Source organism: Verticillium nonalfalfae, assembly GCF_003724135.2.
Source record: "Verticillium nonalfalfae strain VnAa140/NRRL 66861 chromosome Unknown scaffold_5, whole genome shotgun sequence".
Lineage (NCBI taxonomy): Eukaryota > Fungi > Ascomycota > Sordariomycetes > Glomerellales > Plectosphaerellaceae > Verticillium > Verticillium nonalfalfae.
In genome coordinates, this window is record NW_021167230.1 from 373435 (window position 1) to 389208 (window position 15774).

Below are 15774 nucleotides of genomic sequence, written 5' to 3' on the forward strand. Positions count from 1 at the left end.
GGCTCCGGAAAACGCGTCAATTCCGACACGAAGCCATCACGACAGTAGACCCTGCCCTCAGTCAATCTGAGGAGCGCTCGTTGATTGGATTCCGCTCCAATGAGAACAAGCTCATTTAATTAATGGAGACAAAAGCCTGGCCTCACCAGTGTCACCTGGATGACGACTTTACGGAAAACGTTGCCTGATGTTGCACGATCGGAGCTGGACGCTCCTTGGTCCGCGGCTCGGAACGGCGTAGCGCAACCGGGACCGCGGGACGAGTCGCCAGTCGCCCCAAAGTGGCAATCAACCTGGGATCTGAATTGGAGAATGCAGGTCCAGCCTGGGGCAATTGCACTATTCCGTCACGGAGCCATCGTGAGAATCTTGGCTGCCCCGCGGGATACGACCTAGATCGGCTTTTGGACCCCTCTGTATACTCCCATCTCACGATCGCGAACATCCGTCCAACTCGGAACGTCGTGGTCCTGGGGGTGGGCCGTCATATCCGGGAATGAGTATCATATAAGTAAGGCAACAATCGCTGATCTTTCCCGCTTCCCTTGCCTCGCTCTTCCAGGCGCTTGTCATCCCAGCAAACCGTTGGAACGGCATACGATCACGATGAAGGTTCTCTCACTCCTTCTTGCCGCGGCAAGCCCCATCTATGCCGCCTTCGAGTGGCAGAATGCTCGCATGGGAGGCGGTGGTGGCTTCGTGCCTGGCATTTCTTTCCACCCCAAGGTGAAGGGTGTTGCCTATGCTCGTACAGATATTGGTGGTCTCTACCGTCTCAATGCCGACGATTCCTGGACGCCTGTCACGGACTACGTTGCTACCCATGCCAAGTGGTGAGTTTATACCGACATAGTCTCACCCATGCCCAGCCAAACGCGCCATCATACTGATCGACAATGCCATGCAGGAACCGATGGGGAATCGACGCAGTAGCGCTGGACCCTGCTGATGCCAACAAGGTCTACGCGGCCTTTGGCATGTACACCAACAGCTGGTAGGACAAACATCTGTCTTATATACAATACGGGTCACTGACGTCAATAGGGATCCTAACAATGGCGCCATCGGTCGCAGTTCCGACAAGGGCCAGACGTGGACGTTTACCGACCTGCCTTTCAAGGTTGGTGGTAACATGCCCGGCCGCGGCACTGGAGAACGTCTCGCAGTCGACCCCAACAACCCAAACATCGTCTACTTCGGTGCTCGCAGTGGAAATGGTCTCTGGAAGTCCACCAACGGCGGTGTTTCCTTCAGCAAGGTCACCTCCTTCACCAACGTCGGCAACTTCGCTCCTGATCCCAATGATGCCAACGGATACCTCAACGACCCTCAGGGTCTGACATTTGTCACCTTTGATGAGACCTCAGCCGTCTCTGGTGGCGCCACCTCCCGAATCTTTGTCGGCACCGCCGATAACGTCACTGCCTCCGTCTACGTGTCCACCAACGCCGGCCAGACCTGGAGCCCCGTTGCCGGACAACCTGGAAAGTATTTCCCCCACAAGGCCAGAATTCAGACTGCCGAGAAGGCTCTCTACCTGTCCTACTCCGATGGCACTGGCCCTTACGATGGTACCTCTGGTTCCGTCTGGCGCTATGACCTCGCCACCAGCGTGTGGAAGGACATTACGCCTGCCTCGGGTGGTGATCTCTACTTCGGTTTCGGTGGTCTCTCAGTTGATGCTCAGAAGCCTGGTACCCTCATCGTCGCCACGCTGAACTCATGGTACCCTGACGCGCAGATCTACCGTTCCACCGACTCTGGAAACACTTGGTCTACCTTGTGGAAGTGGACCAGCTACCCCAACCAGGAGTTCTACTACAGCATCAGCACACCCAAGGCACCCTGGATCTTTAAGAACTTCATCTCCGTCGACACAAAGAAGCTTGGCTGGATGATTGAGGCCCTGGAAATTGATCCCCATGACTCTAACCACTGGCTTTACGGTACTGGTCTGACCGTCTACGGAGGCCACGACTTGACCAAGTGGGACACCACCCACAACATCACCATTGAGTCGCTTGCCGACGGCATCGAGGAGTTCGCTGTCCTTGAGGTTAAGTCTGCTCCTGGTGGTACCGAGCTGTTCTCTGCTGTTGGCGATGATAGCGGCTTCACTTTCCCTAACAAGAATTCTCTGGGTACCGCACCCGCCACCGTTTGGGACACTCCCAGGTTCACCTCTTCTACCAGCGTTGATTACGCTGGCAACAAGGTCGCCAACGTCGTCCGCGTCGGTAACACTGGCGGCACTGAGCAGGTCGCCCTCTCCGGCAATGGTGGTAACACCTGGTACATCCACTACGGCGCTGGCCAGGTTGCCTATGGAGGCGCTGTAGCCCTCTCCGCCGATGGTGATGTTGTCCTCTGGTCCTCTTCCAACCAGGGCGTCCGCCGTTCCCAAACTCAGGGTACCTTTGCCGCCGTCTCTAGCCTTCCCAACAACGCCCTGATTGCCAGTGACAAGCGCGACAACACTGCCTTCTACGCTGCCTCTGGCTCGACCTTCTACCGCTCGACCAACTCGGCCACAAGCTTCAGCACCGCCGGCACCCTTAGCGGCGCCACCGTCATCCGCGACATCGCTGTCCACCCCCAGGTCGCCGGCGACGTCTGGGTGTCCACAGACGCCGGTATTTTCCACAGCACCAACGGTGGAACCTCTTTCACCCTCGTCTCCTCGACCGTGACCAATACCTACCAGATCGCTCTCGGCCGCGGCGCTGGCACGACCTGGAATCTTTACGCCTTCGGCACCGGCCCCCAGGGCCCCAAGCTCTACGGCAGTGCCGACCTCGGTGCCTCGTGGACTGACATTCAGGGCTCCATCGCCTGGGGTTCCATCGAGGCCAACCGTCTCGAGGGCAGTGGCAACAACGCCGGCCTTGTCTACGTCGGTACCAACGGCCGCGGCGTCTTCTGGGCCCAGGGCGCCATCTCCGGCGGATCCGTGCCCCCTCCCGCGGGCACGACCACGACGGCTGCGCCCCCTGCCGCTACGACCACCACTAGGGGCACGACGACTCTGACGTCGACGGTGAGGGCCTCTACCACTGTTGTGCCTACAACCGTCGCCACGACGACCAGGGCTGCCACCACCACCGCTGCCGCGCCACCGGCCACGGGCACAGGTGTCGCGGCGCCCTGGGGACAGTGCGGTGGACAGGGATGGACCGGTCCCACGCAGTGCGCTGCCGGATACACGTGCAAGTCGCAGAACCCCTGGTACTCGCAGTGCCTTACTTAAAGGGCTCTGAGAGAGAAGACTGACGCGTTGAGAGCCGTGGCCTGACTTGTGTGAAGCGGGACATGTAGAAAAATAGCTATCCCACGTCGCAGCCAGTATATTACCGTCTAAAACCTACTGATTTAGCGATTGAGGTTGGCCTGCATATTTCGAGACTGAAACTTTCATCCCTTACCAAAATGTTCATCAATTGGCCTCTTTTCGCCCTTGCCACTGATTTTGGTCGGGAAATGACTTGTCATGATCTGCCACCGTAAATCCTATAACACAAATAATTGTAGCTGTCACCTGGCTGACGTAGAATGCTCTAAGACGATGGTGGACCTGTGCGACGGTGGCGCCGGATACGAATGAGCTTGCAATGGCCGCATGCTAGGAATGCAGGTTATGCACAGCAGGTCAGCTGATTCTTGGTGACCCATTCGCGTTTTTGGGGGGAAAAGCCTCGTCAGACCTCATCGCTCTTCAAGGTGCATGTTCATCAAAGGCCGATACGATTAGACTGGCCAACAAGTGGGATGATCTTCCAAGATGTATCTTCTTCACATCAAACCTCATCCTCGCGATCCTCGCACGAACCCCTCGTTCAAGTTGGAATTCTTCCAGGACAATTTCCCCCCATACGCAATTCTCTCTCACAGGTGGGGTTCATCGTCTGACGAGGTCACTTTCCAAGAGATTCAGACCGAGGATGAGGCGGCTAAGTCGAAGAAGGGTTATGCAAAGATCCAGGCTTGCTGCGCTCGGGCGTTAGACTACCACCTTCAGTATGCCTGGATCGACACATGCTGCATCGACAAGTCCAGCAGCGCAGAGCTTTCCGAAGCCATCAACTCCATGTATGCGTGGTATGAAGCCTCGACCATATGCTTTGCATATCTCGACGATGTTCCCATGGCAGGCTCAATCGAACTGCATGCTGCCAACTCGCCCTTCCGACAGAGTGCCTGGTTTACACGAGGTTGGACACTACAAGAGCTCATCGCCCCTGCTGAAGTCTACTTCATCAGCAGCACATGGAGCCGGTCTTCCTTGGGATCCAAGACCCTGATGGATTCCTTACTCGAAGAGATCACAGGGGTTAAAGCTGAGATCCTGCGCAACCGCGGCAAGCTGGATGATGCCAGCGTAGGAGAGCGGATGTCGTGGGCGTCGAGACGCGTGACCACAAGGATTGAAGACGAAGCATACTGCCTGATGGGGATTTTCGGCGTTTGTATGCCGGCAATCTATGGCGAAGGCCGCAAGGCTTTTTATAGGCTACAGGACGAAATTATGAGGACGACTCCGGATCACACGATCTTCGCATGGTCCATGCCTCACGGCCTGCCCTGCCCAGAAGACATCGGCATGCTTGCACCTTCGCCTCGCATGTTCCGCGATTTCAGCGGCCGCCGGGTAGTTGACCACAAGACATTCGTCAATACATTCCCACACAGCACCAATCGCATGAAGCCTGATTATAGCATCACTAACTTTGGCCTGCACATACACCTACCATTAATGAAGCTGGACGAGTTCTTTGAGGGTTATTACCTCGCATTTTTGGCCTGCTCTCCTCTTCCGCAGGCACCTTTTCCGCAGGTAGAGACGCGGCTACTCCAATTCGTTGCTATCATTCTGCGGCCTAGGACTGACCGACCAGACGGACATTTCTACCGGACTCGACTCGGAACGATTTCCCTCCCGTACTTCACCATCTCAAAAAGGCAAGCAGACAACATGGACAGCATGATGTTATGGATCTCAGTGGGAAGCAGCGGCATGCCTCGCGCGAGGATCGGGGCTACGCTTAGCTCAAGGAAGACAACGCCCGGCATAGTCACCTGTCTGTACTCGACAGACCCCAGGACTCTGCCCATATTTGAACCACATCATGCTGCAGAACAAAGACCGACGCTTGTCAAGCCGACTGATCCGGCCCACGATGAACATCTGCGCCTTCTTCGGACCTCGGCTCACAGATACACATCAATGATTCACGGCATGTATGACGTTCGGGAAGATCACATGCAATGCGTGCTGGATTTCTATCCTGATGGCTACATTGTCCTGACCATCCCGCCAAGTCTGTATCCTGGGCAGCACCGTCATGTACTCGTTGCGGTAGGTGTTCGTGATGGACGTCTATGGATGGCACAAGAGCCTACGCCACCAGATTTTGACTTTGCAGCAACATCCTCTCCCGAAGCGTACGCCAGATTTGATTGCTATAACGGCAATTCAGTCTGGTATACCGCACCTCACTTGGTGCAAATCACAGCGCCTCAAGTCAGCGGCTTCGAAGACCCGCGAGCTCAGGTCGTCGTGGGTAATGTTTCGATTGCGATTCACATTCGACTCTCCATATGACAAGCAGCATGTTTCTTCTGCATAGCAGTTTGAGAGATACCATTCCCAGCTTCAAATACTTTTCAAAAACGGCATGATTCTATCCAGCATCCATCCTTGAGCCATCGTATCTGTGACGCCATGGTCGGACGTAGGATTCACAGCAGACAAAGAACTCACAATACCTTGAGGGCATGCCTTTACCCAGCGCTCCAGAAGTTCCTCCTTGTCCACCGTCGGCGGCACGAGCTCATCCTTTCCGGCAGGCATCAGCAGCACAGGTTTATCAAACCTGCCGAACGTCGTATCAAGTGTGTCGTCTTGTATGTCGGAGGAAAAGAAGTCGTCATCGCCTCTGCAGCTTACGTTAGCCTTCCATTCCAATTTTTCAAGCCTTGTCCCGTTGGCCCGGTCTACACATACCCTTTGGCGGCAAGTGAGTTCCACCGGTATGCTGTCACCGGGGATGAAAAGACGGGAGGGATTGAATCCCGAGGCATGGCGTCCTCATGTCTCCCCTGGGCGATCATTTCTTTCGCCGTAGCAACGGTGGCTTCGAGGTAGTCTACAGGCATGCTCATGCTTGCCGTCTCGCGGTCAGACACCGGAGATTGCAGTATGTACCCGTCCACGGGAGGAGTATCATATTTGACACGGTTCGTGTACTCGATGCAATCCTGGCACCCTGTTCCTCAAATCGTTAGTCAAATTTCTTCAGACTGGCTCGGAGTATTGGGTGGCCTACCAGTAGAGACTCCCATTAGCACTATCTTGTTTTTTCCGAGGCTGCGCAGATAAGTGACGAGAGCCCTGACATCCTCGACATCGTTGGCAATGCTGGAAAACCCGAAGCCGGAGTATGAGCTCCGCATGCGGAACTCCCAGACGGAGTAGTCCAGCTCTGAGGCAGCAGCAAGTCCATGAGCCAGACTTCTTGGGGTCCGGCTGGTGTGTGGGCCGCCCGTGAGGCCGCCGATGAATATCAATGCATTCGAGGAGGCCTTCGATCCAATCTCATAGGCACAGGAGTCGGGAGTAGGTGACTGAAAGGGGTGGACGATGACTGTAAAGGGCTTGGTGCTCCCATGGTTGCTCGTTTGAGAGCTATCATTGGCCATGTTGAAGATCTGGCAGGCCTTGCCTGATTATTGGAGTAAATTTTGAGAAGGAATGCCGTCCTCATCACTTTATATATGCCAGGACCCTTCCTCGTCAGGACGCTCGTGGCCCCAACAGACAGGCGATCCTTCGAAACGCTCACATTAATACGAATACGAATCGCCAAGACAGATGAGGACTTTGTCCCAGCCCAGGTCGCCGCAGCATAGGCTGAAAGGTCCCATCAGCAGAGGCAGATCCATTCTGGCAAACCTTCGAGTACAAAAATCGGTAACTCGCCTGCGGGTCAGACATTGCCATGGCATCCCATCTTTGGTGGGCGCGGTACGCGGTCCCGTTATGACCGTCTCTAGACACTGGCAGGGGATACCCTCTAGCTGCAGTGTAAAAAGTCGGAAGAAGACTTAAGGCTTTCAAGGACAAGCTTTTCTGTATCTCGAAATCGGGCCTTGTTCGCTAGATGATTCATGATCTCTAGTTCTTTGGTGAACTTCACTATAACTGTAGCGAACTCATGTAAGAGTAGTCGTAGGATTCGAATCATGGTCGACTTTAATATACGATTTTATAACGAGCTGCTTGTATTCCAGGTCAGTAGATTGTCACCCTTGAGCTTCCATCCAGTAGAGAGGCTGAGGTCTGGTAGCATTCTCCTAGAGATACCTTGATGGCCAGCGTCTGGATCGAAGTCAGCTTTTGGTTCCCGACTCTGCAAACCCTATGCGCCGTCATGATGCGCCTTGCCAGACTCTCCTACGAATCAGAAATTTCCTGAGCAATTGCTGCTGCAGGTCCAGCGCATGAAAAATCACTGAGCATCACGGAGATGTGGAGTCCCAACGGCAGAAAGGCTGGTGGCTGAGGGGTGAAGTGAGACAACGCGATGGGCGATGGCGCTAGATTGAGCAAGTTTACGCCGACTGACGCTAAGGGCCCTCCGCCCAGCGCAGTGATTGGCCTCTGGTGCTGACTGTACACTGGGCGGCTCGCGCCTGCCTGCACCGGGGCCAGCCTCAACCCTCGGTCGATTTGTCGACGTGAGAGACAATCCCTCGACTTGACATCTACATCCTACGATATTCATCCTTCAGAGGCACGTTTCCGACCAGGCGCAGAACGTGACTTCATGCGACCGACGCCGGGGCACTTGCGCCCTCCGTCAACGAACAGACACTGCCGGGTCACTTCAGACGACGCCACTCATGGCCCCACAGCCATCAGCCCGGAAAGGGGCAGTCTCTAGCTTGGCTTTCGCCTTCGTCATTTCATGCCAACTTGTCGGGCATGCTGTTGCCCATGGCCATGGGGAGGAGTCGGCCCATGGTCTCATTGGTTATGGCATCCACATGTACGATCCTCCGTGTGCATTCGCCTGCCGGAACGCCATTGCCCCGCACCGCCTTAATTGCTCGACTGTTGAGCCGAAGCCTAGAGAGAGGCGACACGGCGGCCACGAGTCCAAGTTCAGGACAACGCCCGCGTGTTTTGCGACGGACGAGTCCTATCTCGAGTCACTGGCTTGGTGCATTCAGGCTCGCTGCGATGAGCTGGAGACCTGGGCCATCGACAAGTTCTGGGCGTCCGATGTCATCTGGAATCAGGCCGCCGAGCACCGTGAGACGCCAAGACTCGGCTTCCATGACGCCCTTTCCCAGGCCAGAAAGGCACCAAGCGAGGAGATGGAAGAGCATGAGGTTTTGACTGGTGCAAAACTCGTTCCTGACAAGGACTGGGACAGGACCTTTGCCATGGTGAGGACGTTTGCTCGTGTAGAGACGTCCAATTCCAAGTACGGGTATGGCTATCGAGATACCTTTCTGAGCATCACAGCACACTGACCAAAGCTGCAGAATCATCGTTGCCCTTACGGCCGTCCTGCTTCCCATCTTCATTGCTCTGTCTAGCAGCATCGCAAGCTCTACCAAACTCGAGGCATTTGTCCTGACTAAACTCATCTATCCCCCGCTCTGGGGCCAGCGCCACCTGGTCCCTCTTCCCCTCGATGTTGGACTTCTCCCAACAAGGGGCCAGATGGCCTTCATCAGCTTCCAGCTCCTCCTCAACGTCGCCCTCTCTATATTTGGATATAGCTCTGTCGGTTCAGCCTGGTCGGTGGACAATGTCCGGAAACTGGAGTTCTTCGCGAACCGCGTCGGCATCCTCTCCTTTGCCAACCTCGCTGTCGCCATCCTCTACGCCACCCGCAACAACCCCCTCGTCAGGATCACAGGCTGGTCGTACAGCTCTTTTCTCCTGTATCACCGCTGGACGGCATACCTGTGCGTCCTCCAGGCCCTGCTCCACTCAGGTATCTGGCTCGCGCTCCACATCCACGTCCTTCCCAAGAAGTTTGCCCAGGCCTATTGGACCATCGGAACTCTGTCCATGGTGGCATGGTGTCTCATGGTTCCGCTGTCCGTGCTCTTTGTACGCCGGCGGTACTACGAGTTCTTCCTCAACATGCACGTCCTTCTGGCGTCGCTGTCTGTCGCTGGGTGCTACTACCACATCTACTTCAAGTTCAGCCACGCCTACGGCTATGAAAACTGGATCTATCTCGCCTCCCTCATCTGGGTGGTGGAGCGTCTCGTCCGTCTCGCAAAGCTGGCCAAGAATGGTATCCGCCGCGCCGCCATAACCGTCATTGACGACGAGTACATATCCATCACGGTTCCCGGCGTCAAAGCGACGGGCTACGCCTACCTCTATTTCCCCTCCCTCAGCTGGCGTGTCTGGGAGAACCACCCCTTCTCCATCTCGTCCTCGATACAAGACAGCACGGCCCTCGACTACGCAGCCGACGCCGAGGGAGATCTCCCCTTCGAGCTCGTAGGCTCCGACTCGGAAGCAAGCGCCGATCTTGAGAAGGAACGCGCCAACGATTTTGACGACACCTCGCACGAGCAGCGTGCCCTCCATCCAGACAGCATTCCGCTGACGCCCGTCACCCCACAGACGCCTCACTCTGGCACGGCGCTCCTCGCCCACGAAGAGCAAGACGATGACGAGATGGATGATGAGCGACCAAAGCATACATCGCCGATACCCTGCCTCACGTTCCTCATCCGTCGAGAAAAGGGCCTGACGGCAAGACTCGCCGCCACCTCGTCTTTACCCGTCCTTGTCGAGACGGCACCTCCACCGTTGTCCCTCAATCGCTACGCTACAGACCCGCATGTCGTCTGCGTGATTGGCGGCGCAGGCATCACGGCCGTCAACCCGCTCCTCGCAGCACGCTCGAGATTGCCACATGCTCGGACGGCGCTGTACTGGGCGTGCCGGTCATCGGCTTTGGTGACGCACGTTGGTGTCGACAAGTTGACGGGGCCGGGGCTGGACGTAAATGTCCGCGTCGGAGCAAGGTGGGACGTGAGAGAGGTGCTTGGGCAGGAAACATCTAGAAGGAGGGGAGACATCGTGGTAGTCGTCAGTGGCCCAGCAGGTATGGCGGATGAGGTTCGGAGGGTGATTGTTGACATCAATCGGGGGCGAAGGAGGAGAGGTGTCTCGGGGGTGGTCAGGTTGGTGGAGGAGTGCTTCAGTTGGTGATTGTAATATTAATGAGAGACATATATAATGGTAGATGGACAACGGCGCAATCCTGGATCATTTTTCTCACTTGGACTCTGGCAGGCGACCTGGCTTACCTTGATGTCCACCTCATGACCGCTCACTGCCAAAGACGACTGAGACCACTTCTCTGACAACCTTACGAACCATGACTAGATGCGGATCGGGTAATAAGCTCTTTCGACATCGATACCCGGTCCCCTCATTCCATCATCACCAGTGCCAGACCCCGGCTCATAGATCTGACTCGAGGCTACAGCGGTTGAAGATTTGGTTGATGCATGACGCGAGTCGCACGCACGCAGAAGGGAAGAGCAGACGCGGTAATAAGATATTGGCAGGTCCCCCGAACGTATTGTCTCAGCGAACGGGTTGCCGATCTCCCACCATAGCAGCCACATGAATTGGTCCCGTCGTACGAGATCGCGCATTAAAGTAAGAATGGCCGGCGTACGACTTGGGGAGACTCACTGTACCCATGCTTCGTTACGGGTGCTGAGCAGAGAGGAAACACAGACCAGTCTCGGCTCCCAGGATCGACGTTTGGTGGCGGCGCGGAGTGAGACAAGCGCAGGCATTGTTACGCTCGAGGACAATAGCTGCTCAGCGTAGGTGTGCATCTCCAAAAACCTTGAAGCATCACCTTTCACGTGAACAACCTTTATTATCTCTTTCCCTTACCTCGTGCAAATGGCTGAGTCTTTGGACACACTTCCACATGCTCATTAAGATCGACATACCGAGGTCTTGGCTCATCGGCCACACACCAACTGCAGCAAAACGCGAGACATCAGGGCACGTCGAGAAAAGGTTCAAACTGCCCGCATGCCAATCTGTCCCAGTGCGGCCATGATTGGCCGCCCCCAAGGCCAGATCACGGCTCCAAATGAGGGGTCAAGCACAGCATCGCCGTGAACCAAGACCCCTGCCGCTCCCCCTGGTAGTCCCATGTAGTGTAACTTTATTCGAGCGTCAACACTGGCCCCTTGGCCATGTGCCAAGACTCTGAAAGCGGCATGCCTATGGGCCCTATGCTGAGGCGGGACCTCCCATAGGACAGGCACAGGGCCGCCATAAGGAACACGGGCGGATGGCAAACTTGTCTTGGGTTATGGGGGAGGCTAGCGGGCGGTGCACCCTACCACATGTAGAGATACCTGCCCATCTCAAGCTTGGCATGCTCTCCTGGTCACACAGGAGAGGGTCCTCATGAACATGTGCGCATGCCCCCCTCTTGAGCAAGGGCAACATAAAGCAACAACTTGGTCTCGCCTCTCTTCCCAATTGTGCCCAATGGCGTTGACCTTCTGACTGACTGTGTTGCTGTGTTGATTCGAACAACATTCTTGGATTTGGGCGTGACTTTTAAGGATTTCACTGCATACCTACCTCAGGGTCGCCTGCAGGCTGGTCACATCCTTTGTTGCTCCATTTCCAGAACGGCACGCGAACGACGTGCCCGCAACCCTATTCGCGATGGAGGACAAGAAAGTCGCCGCCGTCGAACAGTTCGACAAGGTTGCAAGTAATGGCAGTGTCTTGACGGCACCGCCCGAAACGAATGAGTTCACACACCTCAAGCTTCGACAATCTCTCTGGAAATGGCGTCGCATTGTCTTCTATTGCATGGGTATGACCTCTGCCATCCTCATGTACGGATATGACTATGTGATCGTTGGCACAGTCTCCGCCATGCCCAGTTTTCAGTCAGTTCATCCTTCGTGCCCAGTACCAACTGACCACAGCACCAAGCATGCTGACGAACAATGCAGAAAGGACTTTGGCTACCAGCTCGACGGTGAATGGATCCTTCCTTCTCTATGGCTCGGCCTCTGGAACTTTGCCTCACCGGGCTGCTCCATGATCGGTGCTCTCGCTGGCGGCCTCTTTCAAGACCGCTATGGTCGCCGCGGGTCCCTTGCCGTCGGCTCCTTCCTGTCGGCCATCGGCGTCGCTGTCTGCTTCGTCTCGTACCTATCGGGAGATATAGACACCCGACGCGGCCTCTTCCTCGCCGGCAAGGGATTCCAGGGCGGCGCCATCGGCATGGTCATGGCCACGACGCAGACGTACATGTCGGAGGTGCTGCCGCCGAACCTGCGCGGCCCACTGCTCGCCTTCTTCCCCATCTTCACGCTCCTCGGCCAGCTCGTCGGCGCTGGCGTCATCTACGCGTGTCTCGACCTAAGCAACGGCTACACCATTTGCTTCGCGACCCAGTGGCCCTTTTCCGCCCTGCCCATGATCATCGCCTTCTTCATCCCCGAGAGCCCGACTTACCTCATCCGCAAGGGTCAACACGACAAGGCCCTGAAGGCGCAGACGCGACTCGACGAGCCCGGCGCCGACACGGCCGCCGTGCTGGCCGTCATTCAAAAGAATATTGAGCACGAGAGGGAACAGGCGCAGGCGACGTATACTGACTCGTTCCGGAAGCCGAATCTCCGACGCACTCTGATCGTCATGTTTGCAAACTTGTTGCCGCAGCTCTTTGGCCTGACGCTGCTGTCCAAGTCGAGCTACTTCCTCCAGATCGTCGGTATGGATGACGACAAAAGTGTCATTCTGCTGATGCTCGGCATCGTCTGTGGTCTGATCACCAACATCGTCAGTATCTGGGTGCTCTCACGGGTAGGTAGGAGGAAGCTATTGCTCATCTCGTTGAGCGTTGCCTCCGTGCTGTGGGCGGGTATGGGTATCTGCGGCATCTGGTCTGGCGAAGTCGTCGTTGCGTAAGTCGAACCCCTTCTAACATTCGTTATCGTGCGTCGTGACCAGGCTGACCCAGCAACAGATATACTGCAGCGTCCATGATTGCGGTGGTGATCACCACGAGTTTGGGTGCCTGGCCCTGCTCCCACGTCGTCAGCGCCGAGACGTCGGCTCTGCATCTACGAGCCAAGGCCCAGGGCATCGGCTGGTTTACGTCGGGAGCTGGTAACTCTATCTTCGGCTTTGTGCTGCCGTACATCTTCAACCCCGATCAGGGCAACCTTCGGGCGAAGACAGGCTTCGTGTTTGCTGGCTTGTGTCTTCTCGCCGCTGGAGTTACATTCTTTGAGGTTCCAGAAATGAAAGGTCGCACCCCGGGTGAAATAGACCGCATGTTTGAGCTCGGGTTGTCTGCCAGACAGTTCAGGGCATGGCATAACCCAAGCGCAAACTTGGACGACGGCGAGGGCGAGAAGCAAGATGGGGTCCGGGATCCAGCAACACCTGTTTAACACTCGGCTACTCCAATGATAGGCACCATCTGAATTATGATGAATTCCATTCCCCTACGACGACGCATTCTTGATGCAACAGCCATATCTGAAACACCGCCACGTACCCTGACATGAAAGCCATCACCGTCGAATCTTCAGCAACTCCTGCCGCAAACCGGGCGACGTTACACTGACAACCCTTCCATCCTCAAACTTGAAATCAATCTCATCGATTGGCAATCCCGCAAATCTCAGTCCATCCTGCGCGATCCACGTCTCACACTGCTTGGCAAAGATCCCAGTTTTGTTCCTTGACGAATGGCCCTCAAAGTACACCAACCACCGGTCATCTATACCGACCGGATAAGCCCTCGCATCAACACTGGAGAGATCCTCCCGTCCAGGAAATTTCAGCCAAGCATCGAGGACGCTGCCATTGCCGACCATCCACTCCTCAATCTTGAGCCCTGGACCATCGTCCACGACTAGAGTCAGCGAGCCGGTTTCGGAGGCGTAGGTACCACCATAGGTAGCTTCCGCCTGGGATCGCGTGACCGATTCGAGAGTTGGAATGAGGGTGCGGATCACAATATCGAGGAGGTCCCTGACGGCGGTAAATGCCTCCTGGCCAGCGGTATTGATGGAGAGACCGACACCATAAGCAGGCAAGAAAGCAATGTGCGCGGCGTAAAACGGCAGGTTTCCGGTTTTGCTATAAGTCTCTATCGGGCGGCCGTCGGGTGTCAGGTCGCTGGGACGGTAGATCTCCCAAGGCATACCGACGGCTTCGGCAGGATTGGCAGTAAAGACGACTGGTTTGAGCCACATGGCAGTGTTGGCATGGGAGAGCTGCTCGTGGTTGAGGATGCTGCGGATGAAAGACTGCAAATCGTGTGGCGTTGAGAACATACCGCCGGTACTGTCGTAGTTAGCAAGTGGTCTAGTATACCACTCGAGGCCGCCGACGGGAATGATGCCGTTTTCGATAACGGGCACTCTGGTGCCTGTGTTTTTGAGTCTGAGGGGTGCGGCGATACGGTCATTCAGGGCATCGGCGTAGGAGGAGGACGTAATGTTCTCGACAGCAAAGCCGAGGATTATGTAGGCAAGATTGCTGTATGCAGCGTTGGTGCCTGGCTGCCAGGTAAGGTTCGAAAACTTGAGCCCATCAAAGAATTCTGCGCCAATCAGTATAGGTTACGTCAAATTGGCATGGCCTGCGGAAATAACTTGCGTCTACGAGTGCAAGGAGCTTCGCCAATCTGGATCGCATCACAAGTCGGCAGTCCTTCGGGGATGGGTATATTCGGGAATCCAAGCTGCGCCAGCATAAGAGGCGGGATCGTTGCGGAGATGTCATATACGAAGCCTAAGAAAATTAGTTTCATGGCTGATTCTTGTGCTGTGGGATGTTCTTACTGTCCTGGTTGACACCAGCGATCTGGCTTGCTAACATCCTCAATGTCGTGTCCTTATATTTGACGATGTTCTCCAGCTCTGGCACAAACTGCCAGATAGGCGAATCGAGATTGAGACCTTCCTCCAAAAGAAGAGACAAGACGGTAAAAACTTTCGTTACAGATCCTAAACGGTAAATGGTGTCTCCATTAACTGTATTGACGCCTGTATCGTCACGAAGCAGTGCTGTGTGGTGAAACTCGAAGAAAGTATCATCAGTTGTAGTGATCGCGATCGAGAAAGACGTTGTCGTGATGTTGAAGTCGTTTTGACAGGACTTGACGACATTGTCCAAACTTTTTTCGAGAGCTGTTGCTATTCCGTCGCTCGACCTGATCTTGAGGTTGGGCAGAACGGCACCAGTGGGAGGGCAATGGGCGGCAACCCACGTCAGCCACGATAGAGCTACCAATGCTATCGTGACCTTCATGTTGTTTGTGGAGAGAGGCAGACACTTGAATCCCTTCTACTCCAGATCGCGAAAGAGTTGGTCGTTTGGAAGGCTGAAAGGACGACTGCCAGAACAGTACTAAGGAGGTGAGACTTGCTTGCAGAAGTTGCAGAGGAGGATGCGGTTGCGGATGACTGATGGTAATCGATCTCTTCAGACCTGGACACTTATATATCTACCAAGTGACACTGAGTTTGTCAAATGTTCATCCTCCTTAAGGGCAGGTTTCTCAAGGACGCGCAAGCTTAGGCGAAACAGTCCGAGCCGTCCAACTACAATGGTCCCACACGACAGCACTTGGGCTTCGCAAATTCGGCGGCACTCACAGTGCCTAGGATTCTGGAAATCCTTCATATAGGATAGGGAGGCTTTATGGCCGAGCACTTATTCGT

The 15774-nt window shown here is 55.4% G+C and overlaps 5 protein-coding genes across 5 annotated transcripts; 3 read left to right on the top strand and 2 right to left on the bottom strand.

Annotated features, from left to right (window-relative positions):
* Window positions 1–606: 606 nt before the first annotated feature.
* Window positions 607–5599, top strand: D7B24_006803 (uncharacterized protein; the record flags this gene model as incomplete). The annotated part of the gene is made up of 4 exons (XM_028640924.1): window positions 607–833; window positions 908–994; window positions 1045–3153; window positions 3889–5599. 4 exons carry the CDS (start codon window positions 607–609, stop codon window positions 5597–5599), a joined length of 4134 nt encoding a protein of 1377 aa, XP_028498890.1.
* A 62-nt stretch (window positions 5600–5661) lies between these two features.
* On the bottom strand, window positions 5662–6696 carry D7B24_006804 (uncharacterized protein; the record flags this gene model as incomplete). The annotated part of the gene is made up of 4 exons (XM_028640925.1): window positions 5662–5709; window positions 5759–5933; window positions 6002–6263; window positions 6324–6696. The coding sequence occupies 4 exons, from the start codon at window positions 6694–6696 to the stop codon at window positions 5662–5664; spliced, it is 858 nt and encodes a 285-aa protein (XP_028498891.1).
* A 1347-nt stretch (window positions 6697–8043) lies between these two features.
* Window positions 8044–10438, top strand: D7B24_006805 (uncharacterized protein; the record flags this gene model as incomplete). The annotated part of the gene is made up of 3 exons (XM_028640926.1): window positions 8044–8486; window positions 8548–10066; window positions 10424–10438. The coding sequence occupies 3 exons, from the start codon at window positions 8044–8046 to the stop codon at window positions 10436–10438; spliced, it is 1977 nt and encodes a 658-aa protein (XP_028498892.1).
* Window positions 10439–11743: 1305 nt separating this feature from the next.
* Window positions 11744–13491, top strand: D7B24_006806 (uncharacterized protein; the record flags this gene model as incomplete). The annotated part of the gene is made up of 3 exons (XM_028640927.1): window positions 11744–11973; window positions 12040–12999; window positions 13062–13491. 3 exons carry the CDS (start codon window positions 11744–11746, stop codon window positions 13489–13491), a joined length of 1620 nt encoding a protein of 539 aa, XP_028498893.1.
* A 123-nt stretch (window positions 13492–13614) lies between these two features.
* Window positions 13615–15361, bottom strand: LACTBL1 (putative beta-lactamase-like 1; the record flags this gene model as incomplete). The annotated part of the gene is made up of 3 exons (XM_028640928.1): window positions 13615–14651; window positions 14714–14842; window positions 14893–15361. The coding sequence occupies 3 exons, from the start codon at window positions 15359–15361 to the stop codon at window positions 13615–13617; spliced, it is 1635 nt and encodes a 544-aa protein (XP_028498894.1).
* Window positions 15362–15774: the final 413 nt, after the last annotated feature.